At 32.5% G+C, this 14,775-nt stretch overlaps 1 protein-coding gene across 2 annotated transcripts in view; it reads right to left on the bottom strand.

The window, feature by feature from the left end:
• The window catches only part of LOC143227568 (nuclear hormone receptor FTZ-F1-like), a 46,231-nt gene that overhangs the window by 17,562 nt on the left and 13,894 nt on the right, over positions 1-14,775 (bottom strand). For both annotated transcript variants that reach the window (XM_076458999.1, XM_076459007.1), the window contains exons 2-3: positions 12,180-12,467; positions 7,332-8,056 (exon numbers count right to left, since the gene is read on the bottom strand). In XM_076458999.1, coding sequence (XP_076315114.1) covers positions 7,332-8,056; positions 12,180-12,467 — 1,013 coding nt within the window. The remainder of the gene's footprint in view (positions 1-7,331; positions 8,057-12,179; positions 12,468-14,775) is intronic.

The following is a 14,775-nucleotide window of genomic DNA, read 5'->3' as shown; positions in this document are numbered from 1 at the left end:
GAGGATCTATAGGAAAAAGAAAAAATTTCGGTACCCACTGACCCCACCCACCATGGAGCCCTACAAGGGGACGCAAGGACAATGCAGCAACGCCAGGGTTTCGTGAGCACTATACCCAAACACCAGCATCAGGCACAATGTCCACAACACCCGTTTAGAACTTCCAACACTGATACTTGGTTGACTCTAGCCCAAGTGGACCAGCCGGTTGACCCAAGGGGGGCCACCCAAAGGCCGCCCGTCTACAGGAATTCGAGGCCAAAGTGGTGTGTTAGGGTTGGACCCCTCAACCACCAGGATCCTCTCCTCCCCTTCACGGGTCGCCACGCACGGCAAACACGTGGGTGGATGTTTAGATTCCAGAGAAGGTAACCAGATAGAACAGAACCTTCCCTGGGAGGTCCCCCTCACCACGTACAGGAATCCACACCGAGAGGGTGTGAAAACGATATGAAAGAGCAACAACAAAATCATTTCTCAACATAAAACATAGTTAAACACCTCGATTCAATATATCACAGTCCATGAAAAACATTAGTAAGTAGGGTAAGTTATTGTATCTACCGGTGTAAATGTAACTATTACGTTAAAATAGGCTTAGACGTGTAACAGTATGTTGGGCTTAACTATGTTTCAACTTATCGGCACATCATAAAACATTATGGTCCATCGTTTTGTTGCATAGATACAGTCTAAAAGCTAGTTTATTGCTGTTTGGTATTTTAAAACAAGGTAGTGGTCAAAAGACGAACACGTTACGCTTAACAGTAACAACCTTAATCGCATTTGGTATTAGGTATTTATTTTCGACTCTGTAAACATCACAGTTAGAACGAAGTGTACGAGTTACGCGACCACAGTTTGTCAGTTGTAATGGGTGAAATGAGTGAGTTTTATTTGGAAACTCGGGACTAGCATGTACTTTTATGGAAGTTGGTGATAAACATGTTCAATCTTTATGTAGCGTTTATAGGTTTGATGCTGTCGTAATCAAATTTAAGACAGTATATATATATATATATATATAGAACAGTAGACTGGGAAATTACAGTATGATTTCAGGAGGAGCTTAACTATTTACATGTAAGGGATTCGTCTGCTAACAGTGGCATCCAGGAAGTTAAAAAGAGTATTACTGGAGTAAAAACTAGTGAATTTAGTTATAATGCGCCTACTCTGTTGAGCAACAAATTTCGGATCCAGGACAACGTGTCACCCACATAACTACTGACTCTCGCATTAGAACAAACTACTGATGTTACTTTCCAATTCATAAATACAGAGTTCTGCAAAAACTTGGTACTTTGTTACAAAAATTTGATGTTACTTTGATAAAGACTTTAATGCGGTTATAAAATGAAGTCAACCACCAAAAATATAGAATATTTATAAACATTCAAGAAATTTTTTGAGTGGGTTATACAACTGTAAGCAACTGCTCTGAGTGTTTCGTTACATGAATGGGTCATCATATTTTTGTTTTGTGTTCAGACTAAATTTTTTTTCATACAAGTATGTCTTTTGTATTTTCCAATATGTTTTTTAAAATCTTTAGTCTTGTATTTGACTGAAGAATGTATTTTATAATTGTTTTATTGAAATAGAACCATTTCTTTCTAATGAGACACCAATTTTATGCAACATAGTATCAAATTTTTTGCAACAATGTGAAATTTCTCATTTTAAAAAATACAAGTATAATTACCTGATTAAATTTTCACTGTCTTTTGAAGTAATTTTCCTGATATACTTTAGTTCTTACTTTGAAATAAACTTTCAAGATGTCTTAAAAAAAGTAATAAAGAATAAATAAAAAGGTAGACTATATAAAAAATATATGGATGATACTTTTCCTCTCCCCCCAAACCTGGTGAGACATTGTCTGTATATCACAAATTTCAGCCCTTGGTTTCTACAAATGAGAAACTATTGAAAGGAAAGAAAACAAAAGGGTCAAAAAGGATGTGGATGATAAGGAAGTTATAATTACAGGTGATTCTTTAACAAGGCATATAGATAGAACAGTCTGAGGGTGGGGGTAAATTGGGAGAAAAAACCAGATTACTATCCAGGGACACAGATTGAGGATATAACTTGCAGAGATGCAGTTTTTGTGATGCATTTAGGGAAAATCAAGTTAGAAGAACTAATTAAGGGTTGATAAAAGCATTTAAAGAAAAAGGTCATAACTTAATTTTGTTACAGATACCACCCAGAATTAACTCTGTGGGGATGAAGTTATAAGTAAATCACTAGGGTTAAATGCTAGGCTTAGGTTAATAGGTAAGGATGAGCAGGTTAGCTGGTTGGACTTCTGGGATTCATTCAGTGGAGGAAAGAAGCTTTTTGGAATGGATGATTTATATTTTAATGAAGCAGAAGCTGACTTGTTTGCTAAGACTGTTAATTCATTTGTAAGGGAAGTTTTAAACTAGGATTAGACAGTGGTGAGAGTAAGGAACTAAATTCAAAAGAAAAAGAAACGTTTAGCACAAGAAATGGTTTGTAAGGATAGGCTTAACTGTTAATATTATAATGCTAGAAGTATAAGAAATAAGATTAAAACTTTAAAGCATTAGTAAGAAGGTAATGGTAATAAGTGAAACATGGTTAAAAATACAGATAATTTTGATGACACAAGTTTCTTTAAAAATAGAGTATTAAAGATGAGGGAAGAGGGTAGCTTTATGCGTAAAACGCGAGTTACATCCTGTTTTAGTTGTGATATTAAAGATAATATAAAGGAGTTGAAAAACATTTGAGTTTCTATTAGCAACACATTGGGAAAAGGCTGTTAGTGGTAATTTGTTAGACTATCAAACTAATGACCATAAAAAGTTTGATTATTTGGAGTTAAGCACAAAACTTCAAAACCTGATATCTGTTTTGACCACTATGGGTACTGAAACTCAGTTTTTAGCATTATAAGTCTGGAGACACGTTGCTGTGCCACTAAAGAACTTTGTGCAAAGCTACATGAGGGCTACCTGTGTAGCTTTCCCTAATTATTAGTAATAGGCTAAGAATGAAAACAGTCACCACCACCAACCAAGAAACTAGGATTAACTATCACATTATAAAGCCTCTATGGCTAAAAGAGCAAGTATATTCAGTCACAAGATTCCAACTCACAGTCTATAGATTGTAAATCAAGTGTACAATCACCAAGCCACAAACAAAGCAATTACCAATGAAGTATTAGTAGTTAGAAACTTCAGAGAGTACATTGTTCCAGAAGGAACTCTTACACTTACACATTATCTCACAATCCAAGCACCATATGATTACATCTACATTTATAGGGAAGATTCATGTAATTGAATGACATCACACTATCAGTTAAATACAACTATGTGGAGCATTTTATGTGTGTGTTTGTATGCCTCAAGTTAAACATCTGTATTAATCAAATAAAGGATGTTAAAATAGTAAAGAAAAAAAACATTGTTTAGATATCAAACATCCAATTCAAAATGATATATACGTAAGCTTATTTGTGTTGAAACTCAAAGTTATAGAATGGGCTATCTGTATAGTTCCCATGGCAGTTATAAACCCTGATTTTTAGCATTATAAGCCTCCATACTAACCACTGGGGAGAGAGCACTGTACATGAACGAAAAAAAAAATTATGAAAAAATAAAACATGAAAATAATTCCTGTAGTAAGAAATAAAAATGTAATTTATCTTAAATGCATAAACATGCCTCTTTCACCTCTTTTAAAGTTTGTTTGAGGATGACCTCTTGTTCTACAAGCTCACCATGAAACAGAGTTGTTTTTTTATATATCATTTGTGACTCATAATTCATTGGTGTGAAAAAGATTTAATTTTGTGAGAATATATATATATAGGACATACGATAACTTCAAATATTTGTAGGAGCTTTTCACTCCAATACTGAAGATTTTGATAAGATACATGTCATGTAGCAAGGACTGAAAATGTTGACAAGAGCCAGAATCCAATTGTACACTATACAAAACTGCATTACCACAGTTTTATATTTTGTTCTTTCAAGGATTAGTATTACAATGAATTTGTGTGAATGAATAAATATCTCAAATGATTAATATCATTTTTCTTCTCTGTCTGATATCAACAAAATAAGAATTATAATAATCGTTTTCAAAATCGAGATTTCTGATCACCTACAAGTATGTTAAAACCATAACCCATAGTTGTGTTGGAAAGAAAAGAACATTTTTGTAACTGCTTTCAGTAAAAGTACATATACAGTAAAGTCTAAAACATGCCAGAATGTCTTTTATGCTGTTGTTAACTAGCATATACTTATATTTGTCTAACAACTTTTAGAAAGCTTTTACCCTGTCTGTTCTTTTAATATTGCATAACAGTAAAATAAATAAAAAGTATACATATCCTTCAAAGTTAACAGGTCAGAATTAATCAAACAACACATCCAATTTATAATATAAAACAAATTGTCAAGGAAGTGTTAATTTATTTGATGTAACTATTTCTTACATCAAGACAGGAAGCAAGAAAGGTTGTGGAAGTAGAATGTTTGTGTTTAAATCTTTCTGTCAAAAGAATTATGGATGAAACTGACCAAACAGATGACAAAAACAATGGAAGTAAAGAAGAAGAAAAAGAGTGATGAAAAAAAAAATTTAGTTTTCTCTACAAAATTTAAATGATTAATGTATCTTAGAATGGCTGGTATGGGTATTAACACTTTTATTGATAAGGAGAAAACAATGTTTCAACCTCAACCTGAAGGTGACTTAAGAAGGTTGAAACATTGTTCTCTCCTTATCAATAAAAGTGTTAATACCCATTCCAGCCATTCTAAGATACATTTTTACTTCAAGTGGGTTTCTTGTCATCAAGATTTAAATCATACCATAATGAAATCAGCTGTTGAAAGGCATGCATGGTATTGCAAACTATACACTGCTGAATCACTTAATATTTTATCTAACCAAGAATAACACAATGAGCTAAATGATAATCCACATGAAGCATGCTGAACAACTGTAATGCATATATCTTTAACAAGTTGGTAGACAGATATTGATGGCATACCTACTATTGTTAAAGGCCAAGAACTTCTCTATTGTACACCATTTCCAAGATCTATAAACTTGGTTATCAAAGTAGGCTTATAATTTCTGCATGTTCTTGTCAAACCTTTAAATCCAGTGTTTTTCAAACTGTGGTATGTGTATCTTTAAGGTTATGGGTGAGGAGTGGTAAATGATAGTCATCAAAAGGTTATGCAAAAGGAAATAAGCAAAAAAGGAATAGAATAAGAAAGCTTCCTGATTATCGTTCAATTATAATAATTACTAAAATAAAATATAAAAATACACATTAAAATGTAGCTGCTAGCAGCAATAATACTGAATAATCCTACTTTTTATATTTTTCATTTAAGAAAAAATTATGATTTATTTGTTTTTTCAATGTTGTTAGTTAAATAACATTTGTAATGCTCTAATGCATCCGAAATTTATGGATTATAGTTTCTAGTACCAGCAGTAGCTTTACTAAAAAATAATTATTACAAGTAAATAAAATAAATTTTATAGCTGAAGATTTGCAATTTTAGATTTAAGTACTAAATTTGAAAATGGGAATGCCAGCTTCAAAAGTTTGAGAACCACTGTTCTGTACAATATTATGGCACCACTTATTTATTCTTACCTGAAACAGAATTAACACACTAAAGCCTTCACAGACGTTAATGTTGAAACAGACAATGATGATTTCCTACTTTCAACATTACACCATTACATACAGTAACCTCACATGATAAAGATTAGGAACTTTAAACTTCAATTTTGATCACTGAGACATTCCCCCTACCCCCCCTCAATAGTCCAATTTGCCTTACAAAACTAGTAATTTCCATCAATTTCTTCTCCTATGGTGATAAATTCTACAAGTAAGTTAAACTGGTGGCCATGGACACAAAAATGGGACCATCATTTGCTAATTTGTTTATTGGATATATAAAAAGATAAATGCTTGCCAATCTCACTGGTATATTGTATTTTTAATGTTACATTCTTTATTTTGCCCCTCAACTTTTTGGATGAAAGTAAGTGTATAATACAAATAGTATTTCAACAACACTCTGTCACTATGGCTACCAGTAACATTTTAGATGTGTCCCATAGTTTGTCAGTAATATTGAACAGTATTGACACTGTCCAGATTGATCATGCAATAGCTTTTCATGGGCCACTGGTCTTTTTACTTCTGTTTAATTTCTTAACCATATTTGCAAGAACAAAGGGACCTTAAGGATATGATTTTTATTTTTTTTACATATTTTACATTCTTTGGCTTTTTAAAATTAGAACAAAATGTTTTGTGCTAATGGCTTTAGTACTTTGTGATATAAAGCCCCAGCACCCAACCCAACAAGCCTGTTGAGCTATGGTAAAGAACAAAATGTATCAGCAGAAATGAATATGGTATTATACACTCTTCATCTTGGAAACATCATGGAGAACAAAACAAAGAATGTAGTGATAAAAATACAATATGCCGTATACTAATGTGTCATGAGAAATACAACTTATTATTATGTATGCTTTATCAGCAAATACATTTAAACCATAACAATATTATTTCAATGAACAGTTAGTTCCAGTAATACATATGCACAGTTTAATTCAACTGACAAAGTATTTCCATCTGAAACTTTGTGAAAAATAAAATAATTCTGGCTCACTTAGCATCTTAACTAATTTAAATATATGAGAAAATTATGGTGAACACTAGCTTCATGTCTTTGAATATGGGAAAATTCTATAATTATATAGCGTGGGCCATTAACAACAACATGACTTTATGTTAATTTAAAAAAAATAAGTAATTCCCAAATGAGGTAATTTCACGTTTTTGATTGCAAAATAATTAGCTCATGGAATAGACAACCTAACTAACGTCATTTTAAATATTAAGTAACTAAGGCAATTGGTAATGCTGAAATAATCCCTTCATAGACAAACATAATCCAACATCACCACCAATTTCAATTTACACATAACTAGTTTTGGAAATCAACTAGATTAAAACTTTTAATTTCCAGATTAACCTAGTTAAATAATCAGAAGTCTTCCTTAAAAGAAAATACAAATTGTTTTAATTTATACCCTGTATGGTCAAGATAATGTTAGTTGAATGATCTCACATTTCCATTATATCAAGTTTAATTACTGATATCTTTCTTATAAAGAACTAAAACTAACTCCAGTCTCAAAAAATGAGTAAAAATCAATTTCTTAAAATGTTTTAACACACCACAGTTTTAAGAACTTTGGTTATTATAAACAAACAGATAATTTGAACTTACCTTAAGTTCTTTAAAAAAAATACTATTCCTTGCCCAGTCCACTTGAGCAAACAGGAACTGGTCAATTACTTTACACATTAGTTTGAAAAGGTCCACGCCATACTGATTGTAAGTCTGGTTTTGTAAGAGACTGAACAACTGTCTCTGCCACTCTTTATCATCTGCCATACTCATTTGCAACTCCTTGATAAGAAGTGTAGTCTTGCCACTTTCTTCTGCCAGGGTAACAGGCATAAGATGTGAACTTCCTGGGTCATTCCGATATAACTTGGGAGGGCAAGGATTAGATGTTATGTGAGATGAAGGTGAGGGTTTCTTGGGTGCATGGGCTGTTACACATAAGTTTTTTAAGCATTCCCCAGCATGAGAGTTGGATGTATGAGGTTGATTTCCTTTATAAGGTATAGGTAGAGCTAAAGCAGTTGCAGAAAGTGATGAAGGTGAGAGGTCTGGGGAACTGGTAGAAGAACTGAGTTGAGGGATCTGAATAAGTTCCTGCTTGACAAGTGTGGAGTCTGATGAGTATAAGGGGGAAGAGGAAGCAGACACAGAAGTGGATAACGCTTGAGTTGAGGCTTTGGGTAACACCTCACTCCTTGTAACCTCTTGACACTGTGGTTGGGTTAACTGTTTTTGACGGAGGAGCTGCAACTTTCTCGCTCGGTCCTTTTTATACATGGGACCAAACTTGTTCCTTCCACCTCTCATTCGATCAGTTCGTACCGCTGGAAGAGATCAAAAATAAAATGCTAAAATTTAGACAGTGGAATATGTGCATCATTAAAAGTGCATTGTTTACACTAAAAAAAATACTGTTAAACTGTTTTTTTAAGCATGAACAAATACCAGGGAATATATATCCAGTCACTTAAAGTAAAATAGCTACAGCTTGTTGTAATAATGATAATTATTAGTGGGGAATAATGATCTGGTCTAAAAGTTATAATTAGAGTGACTATCATTACAAATATCTGATGAAAATAGATTTTGTAACACTAACTAACCATACTGTTTTATAAATGAGATACACTATACTGAAGTTAACAGGGTATGGTAACTTTAACATTGCTCATTATACAAAAATACAACACAAAGGTGTGTACTAATGCCTTCTTAGATAACACACAGAATAGTTCTAGGAAGTTTTTGGTAGTACATGTATACCTACTTTATTCTTCTAGCCAACATCTAGATAAATCATAACAGGAAAAATAATAGTGACAAATGTTCTCAACTTTCCATGACTACCATTTTTCTTCTAAAAGGAAGTGAATGGAAAAGGATTTTCCTGAAGATCTGGGTAGTAAGTTTTAGTTAAGAAGTTGGAGCAATTATGCCAGCCACATTTATCCTGTGGAGAGGGGGACAATCTCCCCTCAAAGTACACCAACGTGTATGTTTAGTCTGCATGTACTTTATATTTGGTATGTTATTTTACAACTTAATTGTGTCACTTGATGTGTATCACCATGTTCAGATACATAAACATTCTTTCTGGGCTATTAAAAAGACAGATAGGAAAATTATATAAGGGAGAAGTATAGATATGAGAGAAAGTTTATAATATTGCTATGACAACTGTTACACGTAAGAACAACCATTAAACAGCAAAATTAAATATTATTTAAAATTTATATAAGAGCAGCTTTAACATTTAAATAACTTAAATACTTGTTACTATCATTAGTTTGGTAAAATATATTCTCAAATACTTGCTATTACTTTATAGATTTGTCAGTTTATTACCATAGATACTTGAATACTTGTTAATTACATTCAATTTCAAGCTTTATTGGTTTGGTTTGTTTCTTTTGAATTTTGCACAAAGCTACACGAGGGCTATCTGTGCTAGCCATCCCTAATTTAGAGTGTAAGACTAGAGGGAAGGCAGCTAGCTAGTTATCACCACTCACTGCCAACTCTTGGGCTACTCTTTTACCAACAAATAGCAGGATTGACCATCACATTATAACATCCCCACAGCTGAAAGGGTGAGCATGTGTGGTGTGATGACGATTCAAACCCTCGGATTACAAGTTGAGTGCCTTAACCGCCTAGCCATGCTGGGCCTTCAAGCTTTATAATCAAAATGTCTGAATACTTACTAATACAGGGTTGAAATTTTGCACTCTTCTGCATGTAAATCCACATTTACATTTAACACAAAGTAAACTAAAATATAAAACTGAATTAAATTACATAATCATTTATATATAATTTATGGACAAAAATAGACCAGTTTGTTCATCTAGGCTATCCTATTCAATAAATTAAAATTTAAAATAAAACACTCAAAGCCAGCCCTCATCATTCAACTGTTTAGCATTCCTTCCCTACATTTACCTCATATTATAGCAGACATTTGAAAGGATAGCAATTAGTTATAAAAATAAAACTACCTTAGCTGAAAATGACTTTTACCCTTCCAAAATTTACATTTGTTTCCCCTAGCCTTACTGGTCTCTTATCATTAAATAAAAAGAAAGATGATTCATCAACACTGTCAATTCCTTAACAAAATTCCCATCTAATTCGCATTAAATTGTGAATGTGTATATAAGTCTGTAAGTTCAAGAGCACTCATTGGAGCATTCCTCCTGCCATTTTGTTGTTACTTGCATCATGCATGTGGTACATCATCAGAAAATATGTATGAATCTGAATAACTGAACTACTGCATGTTTGTTTTTATCTGTATTAGTGCAACAGCAAAAATATATTTTTTTTAAAATATGCTAATTCTGGAAGTGAAACTGATAAAAAGCAAGAGTCATCTAATGCCAGTAAAAATAATAACAGTTGTTCCTTAAGGCATCTTTTAAAACTGACACCAATAAATGGGCTGAAGAACTGAGTCATTTCAATTATTTGACAATTCTGTAGCAGTTATTTTTAATCTTTCTGCTGGGAATTCTAAAAATTTTAACCTTAATGCTTTCAGATTGCTCTGTCACAGTAACTGAAAATCAAATTCACAGATTTCAGTCACTTAAAATTAATAAAAACTAAAAAGGTACAGTTTTCAATCTTTTTTATTGACCTACTATGTAAATAACAATACAGACGTTTTACCTTCAATTATATCCCCCAGTAGCACAGCAGTTTGTTTGTGGACTCACATCACTAGAAACCAAGTTTAGATACCCGTGGTGGGCAGAGTACAGATAGCCTATTGTGTAGCTTTATGTTTAATTTCAAACAAACTTTTAATTATAATACATTTTTACAAAAGGAATAAGTATTCAATGTGCCACATAAAAATTACAAATGTCCACAACATTTTAATATGTAGTTTGTAACTGCAATTGCAATTTTTTTTGTGAAAGAGTTTAGAAGTAAAATTAGAGTCCTGATATATTATTGTCTTTAGCTTTGATTATCAGTTTGATAATACAGATGTTCTTAAGTTACTTATTCTAGTATTTTTAAATATTGTAACAAAATATACCAAAGAAATCTTTAACATTTGATATGAGTGATTACATGGAGAAGAAAGAAACAAAATTTTAATATTAAGCCATACACTGTTTTTAAAACTAATCTTTTTCAATGCCTGGTATCAATGATTAAGCATTGAGAGCAGAAACTAGCCATTGCACTGTTTTTATAGAGGAAAAAACATTTGCTTAAACAGCTAAATCTTAGAATTTATGAAAAAATAATATTATCTTCATGTCCTTATAAAATTATAGTTAGAAAACATAATACAAGACCAACACATCATGAATATTTAATAGTGTTACTTATAATTTACATTCTTTACCAAACAAAATTTAAAATAAAAAATTGAAATATTTAAATTCCAGTTTATTCTGTTCAAACATGAGTTAAAGTGTATGAATTATTCATCATGCTGCTTAATCTGTTTATTAGTCAACTGATTTTTAGGTGAATCCAATTTTTTGCAGGTGTGGCAAATGTACTGAATAATGCTGTGAATGTGAGATAGCCAAATTAGTAAACAAAATATATGAGCTAGTCTAAGCTTGTACAGTTTTTCTTCTGAACAGTTATTTAGAATGATCATTTTTAATGTGATTATTTAATTTTTATTTATATAAATACCCATTCTTTTGTGTTGCATTTTGGTTGTAATTACATTTTACAAAGAAACATATACATATATAGAATGTAGATATAAGCCAAGACTATATTTTGAAGTACTCTTAATGTGTTCTGTTTTCTCTGATTTTAGTTTGGTTTTTTCAGGGGGGAGGGTATCTATGTATAATCTTGGTATACAGTATTTAGATTTCCTAAGAGTCAAGCTGTTGAAAAATCAGTTGTATTTTTGTAATTTGACTGACATTTTTAATTAAAAATGTTATACTAGTACTTTAATTCCTGTCATTGTTATTTTAGTTTTGGAAGATTTCAGGTTTGTTTCGTTCAGGTGCAGCATTTATGTAATTTAAAATAATTCCTGTCCCCCTTTCATAATCCTGTTGTGTGAACTTTTACATTCACTTTCTGTATGGTAACATTTCAAATAAAATGTTGTAATCTTGCCTTGTGGTAAAATTATTAAAACTATGATACATATATTACAAGAAATGACAATTATTTTTCATTATTATTAAATAAGTTACAATAAAGTCATATAGTAGATATCAGGCAACACTGATGCATTGATATTTAGAGCTTAACCACTACCTCAAAAGATATTGCAAATACACATAAATATCAATTGGCCCTCTGGTTCAAAACATCTGCAAGAACACATGGAACTTGGTTCATCTTTTATATATAGTTTATTATATTTACTCAAAAAGTAAATACTTTTCAATTATATAGTTCTACTTAATCAACTGCAATGCATTATATAACAATGAGAATGTATGTACTAGCCTTCCAACTTCATCCCAACTTCCAGACATTTCTGAAATCTACAATATGGACAACGTTTCCTCTGGCATTTGTCTATGTGGCATCTCCTGTCAGCTACACATGTGTATACTTTCTTGTTCTGAACAGTACGCTTGAAAAATCCTTTGCATGATTCACATGTGAGCAGTCCATAATGGTAGCCTGACACATTATCTCCACACACTGGACAGAGCTCTTCTACTCCTTTCGTATCTGGCGGCTCTTGGAATTTCTGGATGGATGCTGGCGTACTCAGTGTGTTACTGTCCTCTGAGAATACATGAAATACTGTGTACAGATTACTTGTTCAGCAATTAATACACAAAAGTTTAGTTCAAGTTTACTGATACTTTTTGTTCCAAAAAAAACTGATAATCTCTAAAGGTTAAATATCACTTACTGTTTTTCACCTTTAAATCATGGATATGAAAAGCATGAAATATGAAAGTTCAAACCTTTTCAACAGTCCTGAAATAGATTCTCTACGTCTTGTAAAACATCATCATAATAATGAATTTAACTCATTACATCTCTGTTCAAATTTCAAAGGTTATTTGGAGTGTGTGTGTGTGTTTTTCTTTTAGCAAAGCCACAATGGGCTATCTGCTGAGCCCACTGAGGGGAATTGAACCCTCAGCGATTTTAGCGTTGTAAATCCGTAGACTTACCGCTGTACTAGCAGGGGGCTATTTGGAGTGAAAAGGAAACTTTTTTTTTCTGTCCTTTTGAAGTATATGAATATACCATGTACTTCTATCTTCTTTTAATAATACAGTATTTATTCTAAATTTAGCTTTTGTCCTGTATGCATTCAGGTTTTCCCAAAACAGGTGTCAAGAATGCTGTTAGGTTGATTTCATTCTAAAATACTTGTGTTCCTTTACTGTTCTCAAAGTGAATACTACCTGTTCTGCATGGAAAAGATACTGCACAATACATTATTTTACAACTTAGCTAAATTTGTTTGCTATTATTGGCCAAGAGCACATCATATGAATGTTAAACTTTAAAATTCACATGTAGGCCCAGGGATGTAGGCTAGATATAATATGTAAAAAGTGCTCATTAAGCAGAATTTAGTAAAACTGAAAATAAAAGAAAGGAGGAAAAGAAAAAAATTATTGACCATGCATTTCAGGCAACAGATTATTTTTTTTACCTCAAGAATGAGTAGTCAGTAACCTTTACCATTATAGTCAATAATTGTTTCTTGTGGAAGAGTATCAATAACAGTGTCATTCAGTGGATGTTCTGGTGAAATCTACAGATTATGCCTATGCCTATGTTGTAATAAAAAATGACCAGTTATGTAGAGAGCAATAACTGACTTGTGTAAAAGTGAAGTTTCTTGCATGTTAAAAAATATTATAGGCCTAACATGGACATGTGGTTACGGTGCTCAACTTACAATCTGAGAGTTACGGGTTTGAATTCCCATCACATCAAACATGCTCACTCTTTCAGCCATGGGGTCATTACAATGTGATAGTCAATCCTGCTTTTCATTGGTAAAAGAGCAGCCCAAGAATTGACAGTGGATGGTGATGACTAGCTGCTTTGCCTCTAGTCATACACTGCTAAATTAGGGATGGCTAGTGCAGATAACCCTCGTGTAGTTTTGTGCAAAATTAAAAACAATACAAAGAAACATTACAGTTGATTGATATATACAGTCTGCAAGCAAAATGAATCATATCAATCTGTTAGCATTTAAAGGCACATCAAAGGAAGATTTGGACCATTTCCTGAAGCACTTCAGGCAGATGACTGCCTGGAATGATTGGAAATGGGAACAGGCTGGACAATATTTGATTCTGAAAGTAGCCTCTCTGGCCTTACACTTCACTGAACATCTGCAGCAGGAGCAACTTTGGCACCGCAAACAGTTGAGTATCCTAGCTAGTGGATTTCGTTCTTTGCACTTACATATACACAAACACATTTATATAACTAATCAAAACACATAAAAGTATCCAAAATAATCTGAAACATACATAATCAAAAATAAAATATCATTTATTATAATACTAAATTAGTAACATCTAGCATTTACTAACCTACTTTACACCACAATCATGAGCAATAAATTTCCAAGATGTTTAACCCATGCTGACTGACTGAACTGTTTTGTTGCACCAATAGCCATAGATGACACATATAATCAGTACTTGTACAGTCACTGCAGTTAATGATGGCAATATCTCATATAAAATAATGTGTCACTTTTTTCAAAACTGCAGAAACTATATATTTGTGCTAGTAATGGATGAGGTTCAAACATTTTTTTGTCAACTAAAACACTTTTTTTAGTTTTGCCAAGGCTTGTTTATAACTGGTAAACACGGCAATGTAGAAAATGATCCACAGGCAGCAAGACAGTCACTACCAAGTTGCGGTGGAAATTTGAACCAGCAGAAAATAGCAGTATACTGGGCTTTCTTTCAGGTTCAGATCGGGATACCACAGAAACCCTGAATGCATATTGAGATGATCTTTGTCAATTTCAAGTTTTATTTTGCAACAGCCTTAATAGATCTCAAGGATATTAAAATAATAAATATCTTCTTTAACAAACTCA

This window comes from Tachypleus tridentatus, chromosome 1 (assembly GCF_004210375.1).
Source record: "Tachypleus tridentatus isolate NWPU-2018 chromosome 1, ASM421037v1, whole genome shotgun sequence".
NCBI lineage: Eukaryota > Metazoa > Arthropoda > Merostomata > Xiphosura > Limulidae > Tachypleus > Tachypleus tridentatus.
Note: the sequence above shows the minus strand (reverse complement) of the source record. Positions and strands in the feature narration are given on the sequence as shown.